This window comes from Prunus mume, linkage group LG6, assembly GCF_029339155.1.
Source record: "Prunus mume cultivar Tortuosa linkage group LG6, ASM2933915v1, whole genome shotgun sequence".
Classification (NCBI taxonomy): Eukaryota; Viridiplantae; Streptophyta; class Magnoliopsida; order Rosales; family Rosaceae; genus Prunus; species Prunus mume.
In genome coordinates this window covers 6,706-25,721 of record NC_142703.1, presented here as the reverse complement: position 1 = coordinate 25,721, position 19,016 = coordinate 6,706, and the positions used below count along the sequence as shown (strand labels likewise).

The 19,016-nt window shown below is 37.0% G+C and overlaps 1 protein-coding gene and 1 long non-coding RNA gene across 2 annotated transcripts; one reads left to right on the top strand and one right to left on the bottom strand.

Moving 5' to 3' along the window:
- Positions 1 to 1,892: 1,892 nt before the first annotated feature.
- LOC148915721 (uncharacterized) lies at positions 1,893 to 3,982 on the top strand (the record flags this gene model as incomplete). Its single annotated transcript, XM_089054165.1, has 6 exons — positions 1,893 to 2,000; positions 2,544 to 2,673; positions 2,951 to 2,999; positions 3,078 to 3,177; positions 3,280 to 3,372; positions 3,460 to 3,982. Coding segments are annotated over 6 exons (540 nt in total), but the record flags the coding sequence as incomplete, so codon positions are not given.
- A 6,867-nt stretch (positions 3,983 to 10,849) lies between these two features.
- On the bottom strand, positions 10,850 to 14,140 carry LOC148915720 (uncharacterized). The gene is made up of 4 exons (XR_016127684.1): positions 13,557 to 14,140; positions 12,543 to 12,666; positions 12,377 to 12,430; positions 10,850 to 11,081 (listed from the first exon to the last, which is right to left on the bottom strand). It is a non-coding gene; the product is annotated as an uncharacterized LOC148915720 (long non-coding RNA).
- Between the last annotated feature and the right edge of the window lie 4,876 nt (positions 14,141 to 19,016).

The window sequence follows — 19,016 nt, the reverse complement described above, 5'->3', positions numbered from 1 at the left end:
TATTATCGATACTTATACGATATGTGTATGGATATATTCCAAAATAACCTAGACTCAAAAAAACGATAATATCCTCGATATCATCAAATATTTTAGTCTAAGAAAACCCGAGCCGTATAATAGCGTTTTTGACGTGGTATCATGTCTCTCTTCCATATTCCTTTTAATGGCTTTTCGAAAGGGAAAATTCCGTGGTGCCTCAAATGTATGTACAGCCAATCATCTAATCATATTTCATTTTAAAAATTAAGGGTTGAGATTGAATGACCTGATGACTTGTTCACTCCTTTCTTATTAAAGAGCACGTGAAATACACGTGACTGAGAAAACAAACGAAAAAGTTTTGACGCACGCCAAGAAGACGTCGCGTGCATCGAGCGCTTCATCTTTGCAATCTCTCTCTCTCTCTCTCAAATCCAATCCTCATCTTTGTCCCCAAGTCGGAATTTGAGCATCTCCTCTCTACCGACGCCGCGATGCAAAAACCATCAGAGAGGAGACAGAGTGGGGTGATTCAGTCGAGTTCGACAGGGGTGGTGTGAAAGGCCTTTATTTGGGTAGAAATTCAACGACTTAGTATTGAATCTGGAGTGAGAATGTCTCTGTTGCAGAGCCTTTGATGGGAGAAAAAATTCAACGCCTTGGACTGAATCTTGGTGATTTTTTTTTTCCCTCTTTTAATAATTTTTAATATTTTAATATTTTCTCTTAATTTCATCATAGGATTAGACCCACTGTGATCCTTTCTCCATCAAACCCATGTAATTTTCGTTTTATGGAGGATTTGTTTTCTTCCATGTATGAGGTTATGGATTTGTGCTTTAAAATAAGGTATGAAATTTTGAACAATTAGGTTGTTGATTTTCTTTAAAGTCTTGGATTCTTGAATTTTCTTCCTACTTTTTTTTTTTTTTTTTCAATTTGAGATTTGTTTTATTACTCAAGAACTCTGGTCATGATGAATCCAATTGGAGTTTTTGGGCTTGCTAGTGGAGAATTGAGGTTGGCATCAAAAGAGAAAGATGAGTTCTTTAACTGAGAAACCTCATAACTGGTTTTGGTTTTGGCTATATTATTTCTTATGTGCAATTGCATATAGTTTTTGTGCAATTTCATACAGTTTATGCAATTTTTGACCCCCTGTATGCAATTAGCGATAGTGTGATGTTTAAAGAAACGTTTGACTCGAATGCTATGTCATTGAGTTATTTACCCATTAACAATCTAGTAACAATTGAGGTTTCGTTCGTTGAGTATGTTGTGTTCATTTGATAAATTTAAATGTTGGTTTGTTCGGTAAGAAAAAATAAGAGTTCACGAGAAAGAAGAAGACATGATTTTTTAATTTTTTTAGGTGAAGTGTCTTGGGTTGCCATTACCATTTCAAAGATTGTATTGCTAAATCTGTAAGTGTATGGTTCAAATGTGATGTTCATGATTGGTATTGGTTGTTGTGATTGCCGTAACTGCTATATATTGGTTGCTCTGGCTAAGGATTCAGGAAAAGAGCAGTTAAGAAAAGTGCATTTTTGTTACACTGAAATATGTGTTTTGAGATACCATCACAGTGTCTGAATAATCTCTCTCTACCTCCCTCTCATTTGCAGAAAGGGGTATGCTCACTTGGACTTTTCATGCATACTTGGTGAGATTCTCACCTTTTTCTGAGAGCCTAATATTTAGGGGCTAACATTTGTGTACTCTACGGGCATGTTTGGTGGGCTTCATTAGGTTGGACTATGCTAAGTAAGCCTTGAAACCCATGTTTGGTAAAACATGGGACTAAGTTAAAAGGGACTGTGGAGTCCAACAGTAAAAAAACCTCCTCACTCGCTCTCCTTATACCGAGAGGCTGAAATTGCCTTCGAAAAATAAGCCATTCGCTAAATTGAAACAGTGAGAGTCCGGCTCTCTCTCTTGTTCGCAACTCTAGCTCTTTCTCGGTCGCAACTCCAGCTCTCTCTCTCTCGTTCGTGACTGCTTCTTCAAATCTTGACCAGGTAAGTTTTCTGGTCTCTCTTATTCCTTCTTCCCCTTTGGGTCAAATTCGAATCTTGACCCAAGTAGTGAAAGTTTGGGTATAGCCGTTTGTGTGGTTTTGCTTTGGTTATTGTCAGAGTCTCTTATTCCTTCTTCCCCTTTTGGTCAAGTTCAAATCTTGACCCGGGTGGTGAAAGTTTGGGTATAGCTGTTTGTGTGGTTTTGATTTGGTTATTGTCAAAGCTCTGGTTGTTGTCAAAGTCTGGGTATAGCTCTGGTTATTGTCAAAGTCTGGGTATAGCTCTGGTTATTGTCAAAGCTCTGGTTATTGTTATTATAAACCCTCTCTCTTCACAAATCATGCGATCATAACAGAATTAATGGTTTGAAATTGTTCTGTATGATCTGGAATAGTATGTTTCTTTTAAGCCCTCTCGTGTCAAGCATATGGATTTTTGTCATTCATCTTGTTTTCTCATGGTAGAGCACAAAGTTGCATTTAGTTTCCTACAATTTTCACATCAGCACTAGCTGAATTATTTTTTAATTGTAAATTGTTCCAGGTGGCGGACAATTTCTATAGACCCGATTTGAAGAAAGCAGCTCTTGCCAGGGTGAGTGTTGGTCACAGGAGTCTCAAGGTCTCCAAGTCTGGTGTCAAGAAGAGGAATAGGCAGGTTGTCAAGAACCCTGGTAGGAACAAGTGTTTTTTTTCTTCTTCCAATGTCTTAATTTTTGAGAACCAATGATTGCTTCTGTACTTAACATAGCTCTAACTGCAAACAAGATTTCCATCGCTTGTTAATCTCATTTTCAGTCCCAAGAGAGAAAAAGGAAGTTATGGAATTTGTAGTTTAAAGATGTTTTAATTTTAAACAGAAGTAAGAATGAACCCATCTACTTCAATTGAAGTGGAACAAAACTTATGTGTGATATATCTGTCTTATGTTTTAAAGTCATTATCTTGCAGGGAGCTGCTTGATTCTGAGCTTGTTTACAATTATTCAGGATCCAAGCATGTAATTTTCTACCTATTAACTAATATATTCTGTGGCATGTTGCTTATTTTTCTCGTGCTGCAAATATGTAACCCTTAGCTTTGAACGTGACTGGATCACAGAATCGTTGAAAAGATGTGGCATCTCTGAAAGCTCGACTTATGTGCTTGCCGCTCGTTTTAATGCTTCTTCTGATGAGGTAAGATCACTCTGAAAGTTGTAGTAGATCAAGCCTTGCATTGCTTCTGGATATCAGAAAATGTTAGCCATTTTGACTTTAATAATTTTTGTTGAATACTAGATTGAACAAAAAGCAGTAGAGAAACTAATCAATGGAAAAGAGATTGACTTGGAGGAGTTGGGAGGTAGAGTAGACCGAGCCCTAATACTAAAGGTACACTCTTGATCACTTTTCTAACGGCAATTAGTTTTGTTCTGATTTTGTTTCTAGTTAGTGATCATTAGCTCTCGTAATCTTCAGCACTATAAGATAACTAGCGTGGAACTAGGGATATCTTCTCATGCTGATGTCATTACTTGACGGATTGCCTCTCGTGATGCCTTGTGAGAAGAATGAGGTTCATGTTCTGGGAATTTAGAGCTTCATTTGAAGGTGGCCAAGGAAACAGAAAACCTTTAGCTTACTATTCTTGTTTTAGCAACTTCAACTGTCCAGTGTAATATGCAAGTATACTTGTAGGCAAAGTTGAAATTTGGAAAACGTGATTATGCTACCTATACCCAGCAATGAACCAATGACAAAATTTGTTTGAAATCGTGGTACTAGTTTAGTTGTGAGATTGCTTGTATGAGAAAAATTCAATTGTTGATCATTATTGGTTTCTTGGACAGTTGTAAACTTACATATCTATTAGTGGGGAAGATGCGTCATCTTTCTACTATGTTCATTTGGTGTTTTTAGTTTTACTTTTCCAGGTTCAGAGAGACATGATTTCCCATTTTATATTTATCTCTAGAAGAATGTGGAAACTTTTGCCCTTTTATTGAGAAAGGGAAGCTCCCTGTTTGTTTTTAATCACCAAATTTTGTTGAGGATTGATTTGGCAATGCTATGCTCTAATATGTAGTTTTCAGAAATGTCTTAATCATGGAGTTTCGGATGCAACTCTTGTTTAAATCCCAATTCTAGTTTACCAGGTTAAATGCAAGATATAAAGAATGTTTGCCTATATTTTTGTCACAATTTTATCTATTTTATCTGCAGCCAACATATTTTGGTATAATAACATAATATCACCTGGTAAAGACTCAATTAATCAAATTCTTTGAATAAAGACTCAATTATGCATAAAATCGATGGAATTTATAATTTTAACAACAAATTAAATGCCTTTGGTTTGGAGAAAAATAAATGTACATGTCAATTTGGTAATTATAATAACAAAAAAAACTTACATTAATTATTTAAAATAATTATATTAAAATATTAAAATAAATTTTTTTTTTAGTCCTACACAGCACCAAACATAGGTCTTCACTGTTTTTATAATCCAGCTTCTTAGTCCGATGCACCAAACATAGATCGATCTTAATCCATTAGGCTAATCCGAGCTAATCTGAGACAGTCATAGGATTTAGTCCAGTCCATGACAGTCCGCCGTGCCAAACGACAAGTTATAAATTGAGCTAAACGTATTACAAATAATTTTAGGTGAAGTGTTTTCTTTGTTTATGTTTCTTTTTTGAGATCTTATTTCTTATTTATGTGACATGTAGTCTTGGTTAGAGAAAATAGATGATATCACATTTAATTTTCTATAGCTTTTAGAAAGTAGTAGATTATCCGTATTGTCATGCAAATGAACACACACAAAAAAGAGGCCCTCTAGCCAAAAAGAGGAAATTTGGTGATCTTTGCATACGTTATAAGAGTGTGAGCCAATGAGCCTTCTAGTAAAAATGAAAGAAGTTAAAAACCAAAAGAAGGGTGGAATGCAATTGCATATTGTAAACTAAGAATTGCAAACAAATGTTACTAAATTGCATACATATATATGCAATTGCATATTGTAAAATGAGAATTGCACATAAATGCTACGAGATTGCATACAAGTATATGAACGAAAAAAGTTAAAAACCAAAAGAAGGGCGGAATGAAATTGCATATGGTAAACTAATAATTGCAAATAGACATTACGAAATTGCATACATATATATGCAATTGCATATTGTAAAATGAGATTGCACATAGATGCTACGAGATTGCATACAGGCATATGCATATGGATACTGTAAATTGAGAATTGCACACATGTGCTATCAAATATGCGATATATGCCCACAAAAACCATTAACATGGCTAAATTGTTGATTTAGTCCTTGAACTTGTATCCAATTTTCAATTTATCGCATGACATTTTTTTAATAATATTACGGATATGAATTTTCTTTATCGCCAATGTCTCCCCTGCCATTTAATTTCCTAACATTTCGTCCAATCTGTCATTAAATATGAGGGCACATTGGTCATTTCATACGTTAAACATAATTGAATTATGTAAAATAAAATAATATGAAAGGATATTAAATATATGCCTTAAAGCCAAACATTTGATATTGCGTTCTTTTTTGGATATTTCACCATCATTTATGGGCAAAATCATTGTTTTAATCTATGTTATTTAGTCTACAATCATAACAGCACAACAATCCTTGGACTATGATTCGTATGTGGGCTAAGCAATGAGATTGGATATAAGAAGACTTCTCATATTTCCACTTCACTTCATGGTCATATATTATCAATTGGGCATTGATCATAATCGAAAAAGTCCAATTTTCTTTTTCGTCAATTCAATGTGACTCAATCAATCGACCATTAAGTAATAATTTTTGTTGAAAGATTTTAAATTTATATTTGTACCAACAATCATATGTTTGATTTTATTGAATTTTTTTTAATTAACAATATAGGAATAATTGGAGATAATCAACAAAGTTCAATTTTATTCCCAATAGTTCATTGGGTTAAATTAGTAGTAAATCATGAAAGTTATATTCAGTAATTTATGCCCAACAAACCTATCTAAAGAACACTAAGCGACTCGTTCGTCGGGTAAATAATGTTGTTCATTGACCAAATTACCCAACAAACTCCTTGATTTACTCAACAAAAAAGGTATTTTACTTCGAAGACACAAGGGGAGCGCTCGTTGAGTAAAGCTCGTCGTTCCCTGAGAAATTGGACTAACTAAAATATTTTATCAAACAAACGCCCTATTTTTTTCACGTGAACGCAGGGCGTGCTTCGTTGAATAAAGTTGGCCGTTTCCCGGGAAATTGGATCCAACTAACTTACTTTTTCAAACAAATGGGCTATTTGTTCATGCGAACGCAGGGGTTGCGTTCATTGAGTAAACTTGCCCGTTCCTTGTTCCCCAAAAAAAAGGGCCCAATTAACTTACTTTTTTAAACAAACCGACTATTTGTTCACTCAAACGCAAGAGGTTGCGTTCGTTGAGTAAAGTTTTCCGTTCCCTAGAAAAATAGACCCAACTAACTTACTTTTTCAAACAAACGGGCTATTTGTTCACGCAAACATAGGGGTTACGTTCGTTGAGTAAAGTTGCCTGTTCGCGGAAAAATTGGGCCCAGCTAACTTACTTTTTAAAACAAACTGGCTATTTTTTCACGCAAACGCAATAGGTTGCGTTTCTTGAGCAAAGTTGTCCATTCCCTAGAAAAATGAGCCCAACTAACTTACGTTTTCAAATAAACGGGCTATTTGTTTATACGAACGCAGGAGTTGCGTTCGTTGAGTAAAGTTGCCCGTTCCCCGGAAAAATGGGACCAACTAACTTACTTTTTCAAACAAACGGGCTATTTGTTCACCCGAACACAGGGGTTACGTTCGTTGAGTAAAGTTTCCCGTTTGCGGAAAAATTAGGCTCAGCTAGCTTACTTTTTTAAACAAACGGGCTATTTTTTCACGCAAACGCAATAGGTTGCGTTCTTGAGCAAAGTTGCCCATTTCCCGGAAAAATGAGCCAAACTATCTTACTTTTTCAAACAAATGGGCTATTTATTCATGCGAACGCAGAGGTTGCGTTCGTTGAGTAAAGTTGCCCATTCCCCGGAAAAATGGGCCCAACTAACTTATTTTTTCAAACAAACGGGCTATTTGTTTAAGCGAACATAGGGGTTGCGTTCGTTGAGTAAAGTTGCCCATTCCCTGGAAAAATGGGCCAAACTAACTTACTTTTTCAAACAAACGGGCTATTTGTTCATGCGAACGCAGGGGTTGCGTTCGTTGAGTAAAGTTGCCCGTTGCCCGGAAAAATGGGCCAAACTAACTTACTTTTTTAAACAAACGAGCTATTTATTCACGTAAACGCATGGGTTGCATTTGTTGAGTACGGTTGCCCATTCCTCGGAAAAATGGGCCCAACTACTTTACTTTTCCAAACAAACGGGCTATTTGTTCAGGCGAACGCAGCGGTTGCGTTCGTTGAGTAAAGTTACCCGTTGCCCTGAAAAATGGGCCAAACTAATTTACTTTTTCAAACAAACGAGCTATTTGTTCACGTAAACGCATGGGTTGCATTTGTTGAGTATAGTTGCTCGTTCCCCGGAAAAATGGGCCCAACTACTTTACTTTTTCAAACAAACGGGCTATTTGTTCACGCGAACGCTACAGTGCGTTCGTTGAGTAAAGTTTCTCGTTCCCCGGAAAAATAGGCCAAACTAACTTACTTTTTCAAACAACGGGCTATTTGTTCACGTAAACGCAGGGTTTGCGTTTGTTGAGTAAAGTTACCCGTTTCTCGGGAAAATGGGCCCAACTAACTTACTTTTAAAACAAACAGGCTATTTGTTCACGCAAACGCAGATGTTATGTTTATTGAGTAAAGTTGCCCGTTCCCCTGAAAAATGAGCCCAACTAACTTTTTTTTTCAAAGAAACGAGCTATTTGTTCACCAAATGCAGAGGTTGCGTTCGTTGAGTAAAGTTACCTGTTCCCCGGGAAAATGGACTCAACTAACTTACTTTTTCAGACAAACGGGCTATTTGTTCACGCAAACGCAGAGGTTGCGTTCATTGAGTAAAGTTGTCCGTTCCCCGGGAAAATGGAGCCCACTAACTTACCTTTTCAAACAAATAGAATATTTATTCACGCGAACGCAAGGAGTGCGTTCGTTGATTAAAGTGGCCCGTTCCCCGAGAAAATGGACCCACTAACTTTCTTTTTCAAACAAACGCACTATTTTTTCATGCGAACGTAGGGGTTGTGTTCATTGAGCATGTTGCATTCATTTGATAAATTTAAATGTTGGTATGTTCGGTAAGAAAAAATAAGTGTTCACAAGAAAGAAGAAGACATGATTTTTTTAATTTTTGTTTTGTTTTGTTTTGAGTCGAAGAAATTATTATTATTATTTTTTAAAGAAAAAGCGTATGGGTGTGATATATAGTATTGTCAATTTAATTGGATCTTTCCCCTTATATTTTTCACGTGCTTCTTTTTTAAAACTATTTAAAATTTTGTTCTTATAATAAAAGAAGAATAAAATTACAAATATATTCACATAACTAAGACTCGAATGTAAGCCCTGTACCAAGGGATATGCACTAGAAACCAACTCCACTAAATAAATTTTTGTGTCAATTTGTTGCACGTTGGAGTATATATACAGTTGTTATAATTATTAATATAAATTATATAAAATAAAAAAATTTAGGGGGTCCTCAAAAATCAGGGGCCCTGTGCATTGGCTCCACTTGCACTATTCTAGGGCCGCCCCTTCCTACTAGTGGGGTTAATCCTAATTATCTCATATAGGGGAAGACAGTAGGGAGCTCAAGAGAAACCTATGTGCACCATGTTCAAACGTGGCTTACAAACTGCTCGGATTATGTGACTTGGTATATCTTATTATTAGTAAATTTTGAGTTTTATTTGTTCAATACATTCATTGATAATGTACATAACATTTATGACAGTTTTATACCAAAATTATGTGTTTCAATGCCTATATTTGTCTTCTTCTTTTTTCCCAATACCTAAAAAGATAACGATATATCCCCCGAAATATCCGTAAATTGGAGACCCGATATTATTTGCATGGCTGATATTTTAATACTTGGCCTTACCTCTGTGAGGTGAAGAAATTGGATTCATCACTATCCATGTTAAGGGTAATGATTAAAATACAGGTCTCAAGTAAATAGCTTAGATTTACAGTATGGCTCTCAATTGCAATGTTAAACCCTACATTAGTTATATTCATTTTATTTTTTTCGTCTAAATATAATATAGATAGTCTAATTATTCTTTTCTATGGGTATCTATACATTATTATATAATATTTTAATTTCTTTTAGTCAAATATAATATTTTAATGAGTATATAGTATATGTAACAATTAAAAAAGAGAACCAGTTTTTTTTGCCAAGAAAAATGGAGAACCAATTAATCGGTCACTTATTGTGAGCGATAGGATTATTAGTGATACTAATAGATGGTATGTCGATATTTAAGGGGTTTTATTTATTTATTTAAATTATATGCTTATTAGGCTTTAGGGTCTCTAAGTTATGAAGTGTAATAACGATTTCTTATACTTAATCGACTTTAGGATGTAAGTTACAAATTTGATTGTGATATGAGTAATGTGTAATTGAACGTAATTTGTGTTGTTAGCATTTGTATTGACAACCATGCAATTTCCAAATAGTGGAAGGAATTTCAAAGAGACTACGCCTTTGTTGATGTTTCAGTTGTTAATGCATGTCCTAGAATTGTTGTGCAATTGCACATCCATTGTAAATAATTGCATATAAAATTTCAAGACATACTGTAAACTCACATGTAATTACTCATAATAATTGGATAATTGTAAAAAGACTATGCAATTGCACGTACCATGACGCAAAAACGGAATGACTCTGTATGGATTAATGACTCTGAATGTAGCAAATTGCCCATCCACTAAAAATAGCCAACCCATTCCCTCCTTCCCTTCCCGACACCTCTCCCCCTCCCCCATTCCCTCAGCTCTCTCTCTCTCTCTCTCTCTCTCTCTCTCTCTCCAGTCTAAAAGAAACACAAACATCAAAAATCAATCAAACCAAGACATCAAGAATCAAACACAGCTCCATCAAACCCAAACATGAAAAATCAATTAAACCCAAAAATCAATCAAACCCATCCCAGCTTCTCCATTTTTCACATATTTCGCAGGAGATGGAAGTTTTCATCAGCTCATGACTGCAACTTTGTGTGCATCTGCTCCATTTGGATTTAGTAGAAGGGCAGCAACTAGAGATTTAGTACAAGCCATAATAAATAAGAGTTGAAGTTTAATGAATCAAAGGTGAATCAGATTTGGGGAAATAGAAGAAATCAAATAAATTTGGGATTTCTAAGAAGAGGGTTCTCAAGATTCAAGCATGTGAATAAGAGAAATCAGTCATGATATTATGTTAGAATTGAGCCAAACAGAAAGAAAATGAACTAGAGAGAACGGTAGGTGAGGTATTAGGAAGAAGGGGAAGGAGTGTCATGGAGAAGGCGCGTCAATTTTTCCCCTTGCTTTTAACCTGTTAACCAACACAACCGTTTTCCCTTGTTTTAAAAACACCCCCACGTGAGTGGCTGTATCGGTACAGCTGATGCACCACAGAAGGACTCCTACTCTTTCAAAAGTGCCATCAAGGTTTCATCGCTACGCGTCAAAATGCTGTAATATGGTACCGCAGCGTTTCTGGATTGCCACGAAACACTAGTTTTTTATAGCACTTATAGCCCAATGATAGCAGTTCAGGAATGTCATTGTACATCTTTTCCCCAGCCTATGAAAGCATTTTTTATATTCAATTCTAGATATTTTCATAGCCCAACATATAAATGGTACAATAGTATCAATAACCATGTATTATTAATATTTCATCTCATAATGCCATCAACAATAGTATCAAGTGCAATACATAAATGTTACAATGGTATCACTAGCCATATCTATGAATGTTTGCATAAGTCCTAACAGAAGTCTTGTGCCTAATAGGAACAAACAAAAGTCAACTAACTTGCTAGTTCTCCTCAAAAGGCATGATCCAAAATCCATCAGTTGAGCAGTCTCCGATCTGTGAAACATTACATACAAGGCAACAATATAAGATATTGATTAAATTAAGCCAAACCCAAGTACTCAATGACACAATTCACTGTAGCATCATATACAAATAAAGAGTGTTCCAGTTCAGTTTTACTACTCACTAAATCAGCCACCTAGTTTTCTGGAACCAAATATAAACTATGAACTTTCAAGAGAAAGTGTGCAACCAAACTGTAAACAACGAAGCTACAGATTTATTAGAACATGTAGTACTTCCCCTAAGCAAGAGCAGTTAAGATTAGGGAGATTCACTATTATACCCAATATGGGGGCCCAAATTATAAAAATACCCCTTATGAAATGAACTTTAGAAACACACCCAAAACCCATTTACAACATAACAAAAAAGCTTTTTACTTCTTATAAATTACAAAATTGCCATCAATTTTTTAAAACAAGCCCGACCCCAAAATCTCATAAAAATACCCAAAACACTTAATAGGGCATCAAAGTAATTTAATAATTCATATTAAATTCAATAAGGCTAGCTGTCATTTTTTGGGTTTTTTTTGGGTTTGTTTATAAAAATTAAATTGTGTAGGGTTTATTTATAATATTAGTGCTAGAAATGGGTATATCACTAAATATCTCTTAAGATTATCACATCCAATGATCAAACTAAATTTATTCTTATGCTTGTAATGATAAACACAATGCACCACAAAGATTGAAACAATCTTCAGTATATTGAGACAGACAAATGAATGTAAGCATTGGAACAAATCATGTACAAATAACCATCTAGGACCACTGAAACACGGCCAGACCTATATTCTCTGAAGTATTGTGGTACTGAAACTCCAATGAAGAAAAACAAGCCCAATAAAAACGTTGTTATGTTTGCAAAAACCTCAGTCAAACCAACATCTGTTGTTTTCTTGCCTGAACTGAAATTATTCATTAAACCATACCATATATCAGATTAAGTACAGCACAACAGAATAAAGCAAGAGATCCTCAATTTATTGATTAATCTCAAGCATGAAAAAATTGACAATATAAAGTCTAACATACAATGGAATTTCACATATGCACTTTTTGGCTCTGTTACTAAACACTGAATTTTGAAAAACTGGGATAAAGTGCAACCTCATGGCCATTAAGCATAAAAACCAGCTACACTATAAAAGAAAAGCCAACATTTACATGTTTAATTATGAAGAATAGTCCCTGAAGAACAAATCATCTTGATTCAGTATAAAGTGCTGTCTTAGTAATTAGAATCCTGACTTTCAATAAATTAAACGGTCAGCTTATACTCACCTCACAACATAAAGATGACATTCTTTCTGCTCAGCCAACATTCTTGATTGGAAACTGAATGGTATCAACCCAAAAAGAGCAAAGGACACAGGAGATAAAAATAGCTTTAGAAAAAGTAATATTTATGAAAGAAAGATGACATTGTAAAATAGCTTCAAAACTCAACTGCTTCTTCAAGTAAACCTTCTTGTTCCTCAGCTGAAACTTAGAGCAAAAACAACCTCACGAACTGTACTTCTTCAATTAACAAAAAGACCAAATAACAAGCTAACAAATGGGATATAGAGTCCCTGCTTTGTGTGCAATGTAATTGAAATTGTAAACAAAAAGAGACGAGAAAAATTAGATAACGGGAGGATAGTAGAACACAAAAATACAGATTGTATGACACCACAATATTAGGAAACACAAACCAATGATGCAAACAGATTATCAAAAAACTTAAGAGAAACTGATAGACCAAGCAACACGATTAATTTTTTAAATCAAATCATGTAGAGAGATTGACACAAATCCTCAAGAAACTGACAAACCCAGGCAACAAGATTCAATTTTGGTACCAAATGAGAAATTAAAAGTTAAAACTTGAAAAAGAACGGATCCCCAAACCAAAAGACAAAGCTAAAACATCCACAAACTTCATAAAGAACAAAGCTGCAACAAAAAATGCTGCAAATAATTCACCAAATTTATTGTTCTAGCTATAAGAACGCAAAAATTGCGTCCAATTCCTCAAATTGAAACCCATTTTGCAACATTAGGAAATACAAATCCACAAGAAACCGATTAACTCAGCAACAAGATTAATTTTTTAAACCATAAACTTGAAAAAGAACAGAGTCAGAATATTGGTAAAGTACTGTGATGGGTCGATTTCCCAATTTCCACATTTCCAAGAATGCAGGCAGATTGGCAGATATTCAATTTAAAAAAAAAATTACGAATAAGCTTTCCACTTCCAGATCTCTAACCAATGCTATTCTTATTTTCTAAGGTGTAATCACGAATAAGAGCAAAGCTCCTTACCTAGTCTTATTTTCAAGCAAAACCCAGAAAAAAATTCAGAAAACTTGCACCAATTCAATACCCAACAAATTTAACCCTAAATCAAATTAGGGACATAACAATTGTTTTGATATACTGATTTGTTGGACGACTAGACCATAATGAGAGTTATTACCTGTCACAGAGCTTCAGACGCTGGGAGAGAGAGCACAAGAGCGAGCCAGCGAGAAAGATAGTGTGAGATTGATAAACAGATAGCGAGCTAGAGAAAGACAACCACCCTGAGAGAAAAAGAGAGTCAGAGCGGAAGAGAGCCAGAGAAAATCGGAGCGAGAAAGAGAAGGAGAAAGGTGAGAGCGAGAGAGCGAAAGAGAGAGCCTGAGAGCGATACAGAGAGATCCCGAGTGTTGGAGCGAAGAGGGTTTTCCAGAGAATTTATAAAAAATAGCCAAAACTTGATTCCTAATTTCAAAAATGTCAGTTTTTATAAAAAATTTCAAATATAGCAGAAAACTAATCTAAATAGACATAAATGCCATCAAATTTAAAACCCACATAAACCTATAAAAAAAACCTTGCTAAATAAAACTTTGGAATATGTCCTTCAAACACTTTTCCAATCACCCTCTCTATTTCTTTTTCATTTATTTTTTCTTTCTTCTTCCGTTTGTCTCCAGCATCACTCCCTCTCTTTTTCTTTCTTCTTCTCTCCATCTCTCTTTCCCTTTTCTTCTTCTTCTGTCTACGTGTCTATTTTCTTCTTCTCATCTTCTTCTCTCCTATTTGTCTCCAAATAAAATGTATGTATTTATTTGGCAAAAAAAGAGAGTATTTAGAACCAAAAATTCAGAAAATGATTGAATCAATGCACAAGTATAATTTCCTCCTCTCACTAAAAAATGAAACAGAAAAATTACAAAACTTAATGGATACCAAATAAAGCTTAGACACATCCAAGTTAGTCGAAGGTCCATATTGATGAACTAATAGCATCAACACGTGATTACATCTTCTGCTACACATATGTCAGAATCATCATATTACCAGACTCGATAATTTTCCAAGCCTATCTGCACTAACCTTTGATGTAGGCTCAAAGTGAATTGACGATATTAAATCATAGCACTTCGGATAGGGCTCAAGAGTTAAGTCAGCAAAACCAGAATTGAAATTTTATAAATATAGATGAAGAATAAACAAAGAAACGAAGAAGAAATTGAACGAATAACCAAGGAAAAACTGCACTCACCGTTTGACTATGGCAGCAATACGTTTGCGAATGAACTCTACGTACAAAGATTCCCAATCTAATAAGGTTTTCTTTTTTAGGTTTATGTGGGTTTTAAATTTGAGGGTATTTGTGTCTATTTAAGCGAGTTTTCTGCTATATTTGAATTTTTTTACAAAAACTGACATTTTTGAAATTAGGAGTCAAGTTTTGGCTATTTTGGATAAATTCTCGGTTTTCCACGTCTAATTTTTTTGACGCCAGCTAAAAATTCTAATCGTCCGTGCTCCAATTTTTGAATGTCCGCGTTTTTTTTTTTTTGGGTTTTTAGGTTTGATTGTCCTGAACTTTAACACGATTCGCATTTGGGGTCTAAGAGCATCTATAATGAGCTCCTTAAGCCACATTCTTAGATAAATTTTAGAGAAGAATTGTAAAAATGCAATTCCAACCATGCTCTCTATCCACCTCCTAAAATAGGGAGTCTTCTAAGAGCTCCTAAATCTAAGGAGAGAGAAAGGACTCCTAGTGGCTCCCTATAACTTAATGTTGCTTTATTTAATGAGTATTTCAAACCTTTATTTAATATTAATTATTTTTTATTTTATTTTTTTAATAGAGATAGACCAATCAAAAAAGATTTATAGCATTTATGACTCTCCAAATTAGGGAGTATGGTTGGAGTTGAAATTTTTTTAGAGAGCTCCTAAAATAGTTTTCTTATATCTTTAGCTAAATTTTAGCTAAGAAATAGAGAACATCATTGTGGATGCTCTAATGGTTCTTGAACTTTAACACGATTCGTATTTTGGTCCCTTAATTTCCTAAATCGTTTCTGTGGTCTTCCAACTTAACTTTCATTAGGATAAATAGTCTTACCGTTAATTTTGTTATCTTTTTTGTTAAATACGGGGGCAAAATGGTATTTCTATATTATTTTAAAATTTTGCACCCATTTTCTTCATCTTCTACCCTAAACTGTACATTGTTCCTCCATAGAACCCAAGCCAACCCAAATCTTTCTCGAACTCCGCCATTTCCAAAATTTCTAGAATTTGCAAATAAATAACTCAATATAAAAAAATTGATAAAAAGCATAGAGATAGTGTGTGGGTGATGAAGGATGAGTGATTGAAGAGGAAAAGAGGAATCAGGGGTGTGTGGGTGATGATGGAGGAGGATTGATTGAAGAGAGAGAGGGAAGAGAGAGAGGGTGTCGAAGAGAGAGGAGAAAACGGGTGCAAAATATATTTGTAAAATTTTAAAGTGAAACTTAAATTGGTTTCCATATGTGAATATTTTATTGGATGGGGATACTGATGTGGGATGCTGACTGTAGGAATGGAGAATGTAGAAGCTATGGAGCGATAGTGGAAACGAAGAACTCTACTAAACTATGTGGAAACGAAGACCTCTGCCAGAGTCTGGCTATATAGTCAACTTGCAGTATAAGTCATGTTTGGTTGGCATGCCCTTCTTGAAGGCTGAGGACGTGATTCGGTCATTGCATCCCTACAATGTTTGTCTTTTATGCTTTAAACCTCTTTATGTAATCTCGAAGGGATTCATCGTGCTTCTTGCGCAAGTTGAACATATGGCCAGGGTTCTTCTTTTTCGTCCTATAAGAAGTGTACTCCTTGGAAAAGACGAGGGCTAGCTCCTTGAAGTCGCCAATCAACCTGCATTTGACGCTGTATGGAACCAATCTTGGACTGCTCCGCATAGGGTCATTGTGAACACCTTGCACATCAGTGAGTCTTCAGCTTTGTATAGGATCATAGCAACTCTTGAAGGGCTTGAGATGGCTCTAGGGATCGAAATCCCCTTTTAGGATGGATGAGTTACCTTGTGTGTGATTGGCAATGGCACGACGAATCTTAAAAATCCTAGGAGCATTCTTTTGAGAGAACCATTCGCAAAGATCCTCCCAAACCTCGTGTGGTGTCGTGACGTGTAGATGACACTATTGGATATCTCAGGAGAAAGAGCATTAACAAACCAGGATAGGACCATGATATAACACATGGTCCATTGATGAAGGTTGGTTGAAGTGTCCTCAGGCTTAGCGATACTGCCATTAATGAACTCATTTTGTTTTTGGCGTTGAGAGCCATTCTCATGGCATGAGACCATGTGCACTAATTGTCACTATTTGCTATAAAACTAAACATATAGAAATAGAAACAACTTACAGGTGACGTGGACGGTCTAAGGACCGATTGAGCCTTCGGTATGAACACGTTCTTCCTTGGGATGCGATGCTGGATCTAGGCCAAGGATAGAAACAACAGATGAGGTCTAGAGCACCGGTGTGATACCAGCCGAAGACTCTCCGATGCTAAATTAAATTTTTTAAGAGCTTTGCTATTGACAATACCATAGCATAAGTGTCACATTCCGGGATCGGCTCCGTCGTAGCACGATATTGTCCGTTTTGGGCCCTCCTCTTTGCCCTCACAATTTTGTTTCTAGGAACTCACTAGCAACTTCCCAATGGGTCACCCATCCTAGGATTGCTCTAGCCCCAACTCGCTTAACTTCGGAGTTCCCATGAATCCGAAGTCAATGAGCTCCCAAAAGGCCTCGTGCTAGATAAAGGCGGGCATGTACATATAAGACACATCACCCCCTCTCCATTGGTCGATGTGGGATGTTACAATCCACTCTCCTTAGGGGCCCGACGTTCTCGTCGGCACACTCGCATCACATGACAGAGTGGCTCTTATACCACATTGTCACATCTTGGGATCGGCTCCACCGTAGCACGATATTGTCCACTTTGGGCCCCCCTCTCTGCCCTCACGATTTTGTTTATGGGAACTCACGAGTAACTTTCTAGTAGGTCACCCATCCTGGGATTATTCTAGCCCAAACTCGCTTAACTTCGAAGTTCCCATGAATCCGAAGTCAGTGAACTCTCAAAAGGCCTCGTGCATAGATGGAGGCGGGCATGTACATATAAGGCACATCACCCCCTCTCCGTTGGTCGATGTGGGATGTTACAATAAGAGTCAAATCGAAAGTCTTACCCTGTGTCTAAGGCAAGATGCCCTATTTATAGAGAGGCCTGGTATGCTGTTAGTACTTAGTTTCGATGTGGGACTCGTGGGAGTGCCTTCTGAGGTCGACACGAATCTCCGTAAAATATCTAAGTGGGGGTTTCGAGGTTGTCCAGTAGAATCGGCAAGGCGCACCGATCGTATGTCCAAGGAGCTTTTGGGAGCGCTTGCCGATTGAGGGGCTGACAGCTATGCTGGGTGTTGATCCATACCTAACTCGATCTACAGTGGGTCGCAGGGTCTTCCCTAACTTCATACTCTTTCCACGTGTCATGATGTGAGTTAAGGGGTCAGATATGGTACAAACAGGAGTCCCTCCAAGTTTCCGATTGAGAAGGGACTTCTTGGTTAGGGACTTGCATGTCTTCAGCATTTTGACCCGGACGCGAGGGTTTTTTCCCCCTTTTTCCATGGCGGGCTGATGGTAGTCATAATAGTCCCTCAAGTCTCCGAGCAAGGGGGAGCTTGGAAAAGCGTTAGCTATAGCAATAGATGCCGAATGCGAGAGTGAGGACTCGACTCTATACCCATGTCATTCGGCACGGAGGGTGAGTGAGGACTCGACTCCGTAAGCTTGCCGTTCGGCATGTAGTGTGAGTAAGGACTCAACCCCATACGCTTGTTGTTCAGACATAGGGTGAGTGAGGACTCGACCACGTACGCTTGCCGTTCGACACGGAGGGTGAGTGAGGACTCGACTCCGACGCTTGCCGTTCGACATGAAGGATGAGTGAGAACTTGACCCTATATACCGCTGCTCGGCATGAAGGGTGAGTGAGGACTCAACCCCGTACGCCTGCTGTTCGAGATGATTCTCACCACCCCATACGCTTGTCGCTCGCATGAAGGGTGAGTGAGAACTCGACCTGTATGCTCGCTTTCGGCATGAAGGGTGAGTGAGAACCCACCCCACACGCATGTCATTTGTGGTGTTTGTGCTCGTGCTCGAAAATACGAGCATCGAAATGTCTCTTCGTTGGAAGTTTCGACTCTTAGGCCCCGCATGGATGACACGTGTTGGGATGGTTTTGAAACGTCGCATCGTTTCGTTTCCTGATGCTAGGTTCGTCCTATAAATAGAACAGAGGGGATGGTGAGAAGAGTACTCAGCATTTTGGAGAGAAAATAAAGCTTGGGTGAGGCGATTTTTGGCGAGTGTATTGCGGCTGCACATGCGATTTTCTGCAAGCGGTTCAAGGCAGCAGCGATTTTCGGCAATTGTGATCCTCTGGGCTAACAAGGTATGTTGATTCTTTTGTTTTCCAAGGTGAATCAAATTGGTTGCATGCCTTCAATTGTTGCATGAACATGTATGAATGTGTATGAACATAGATGAACATAGGCTTTG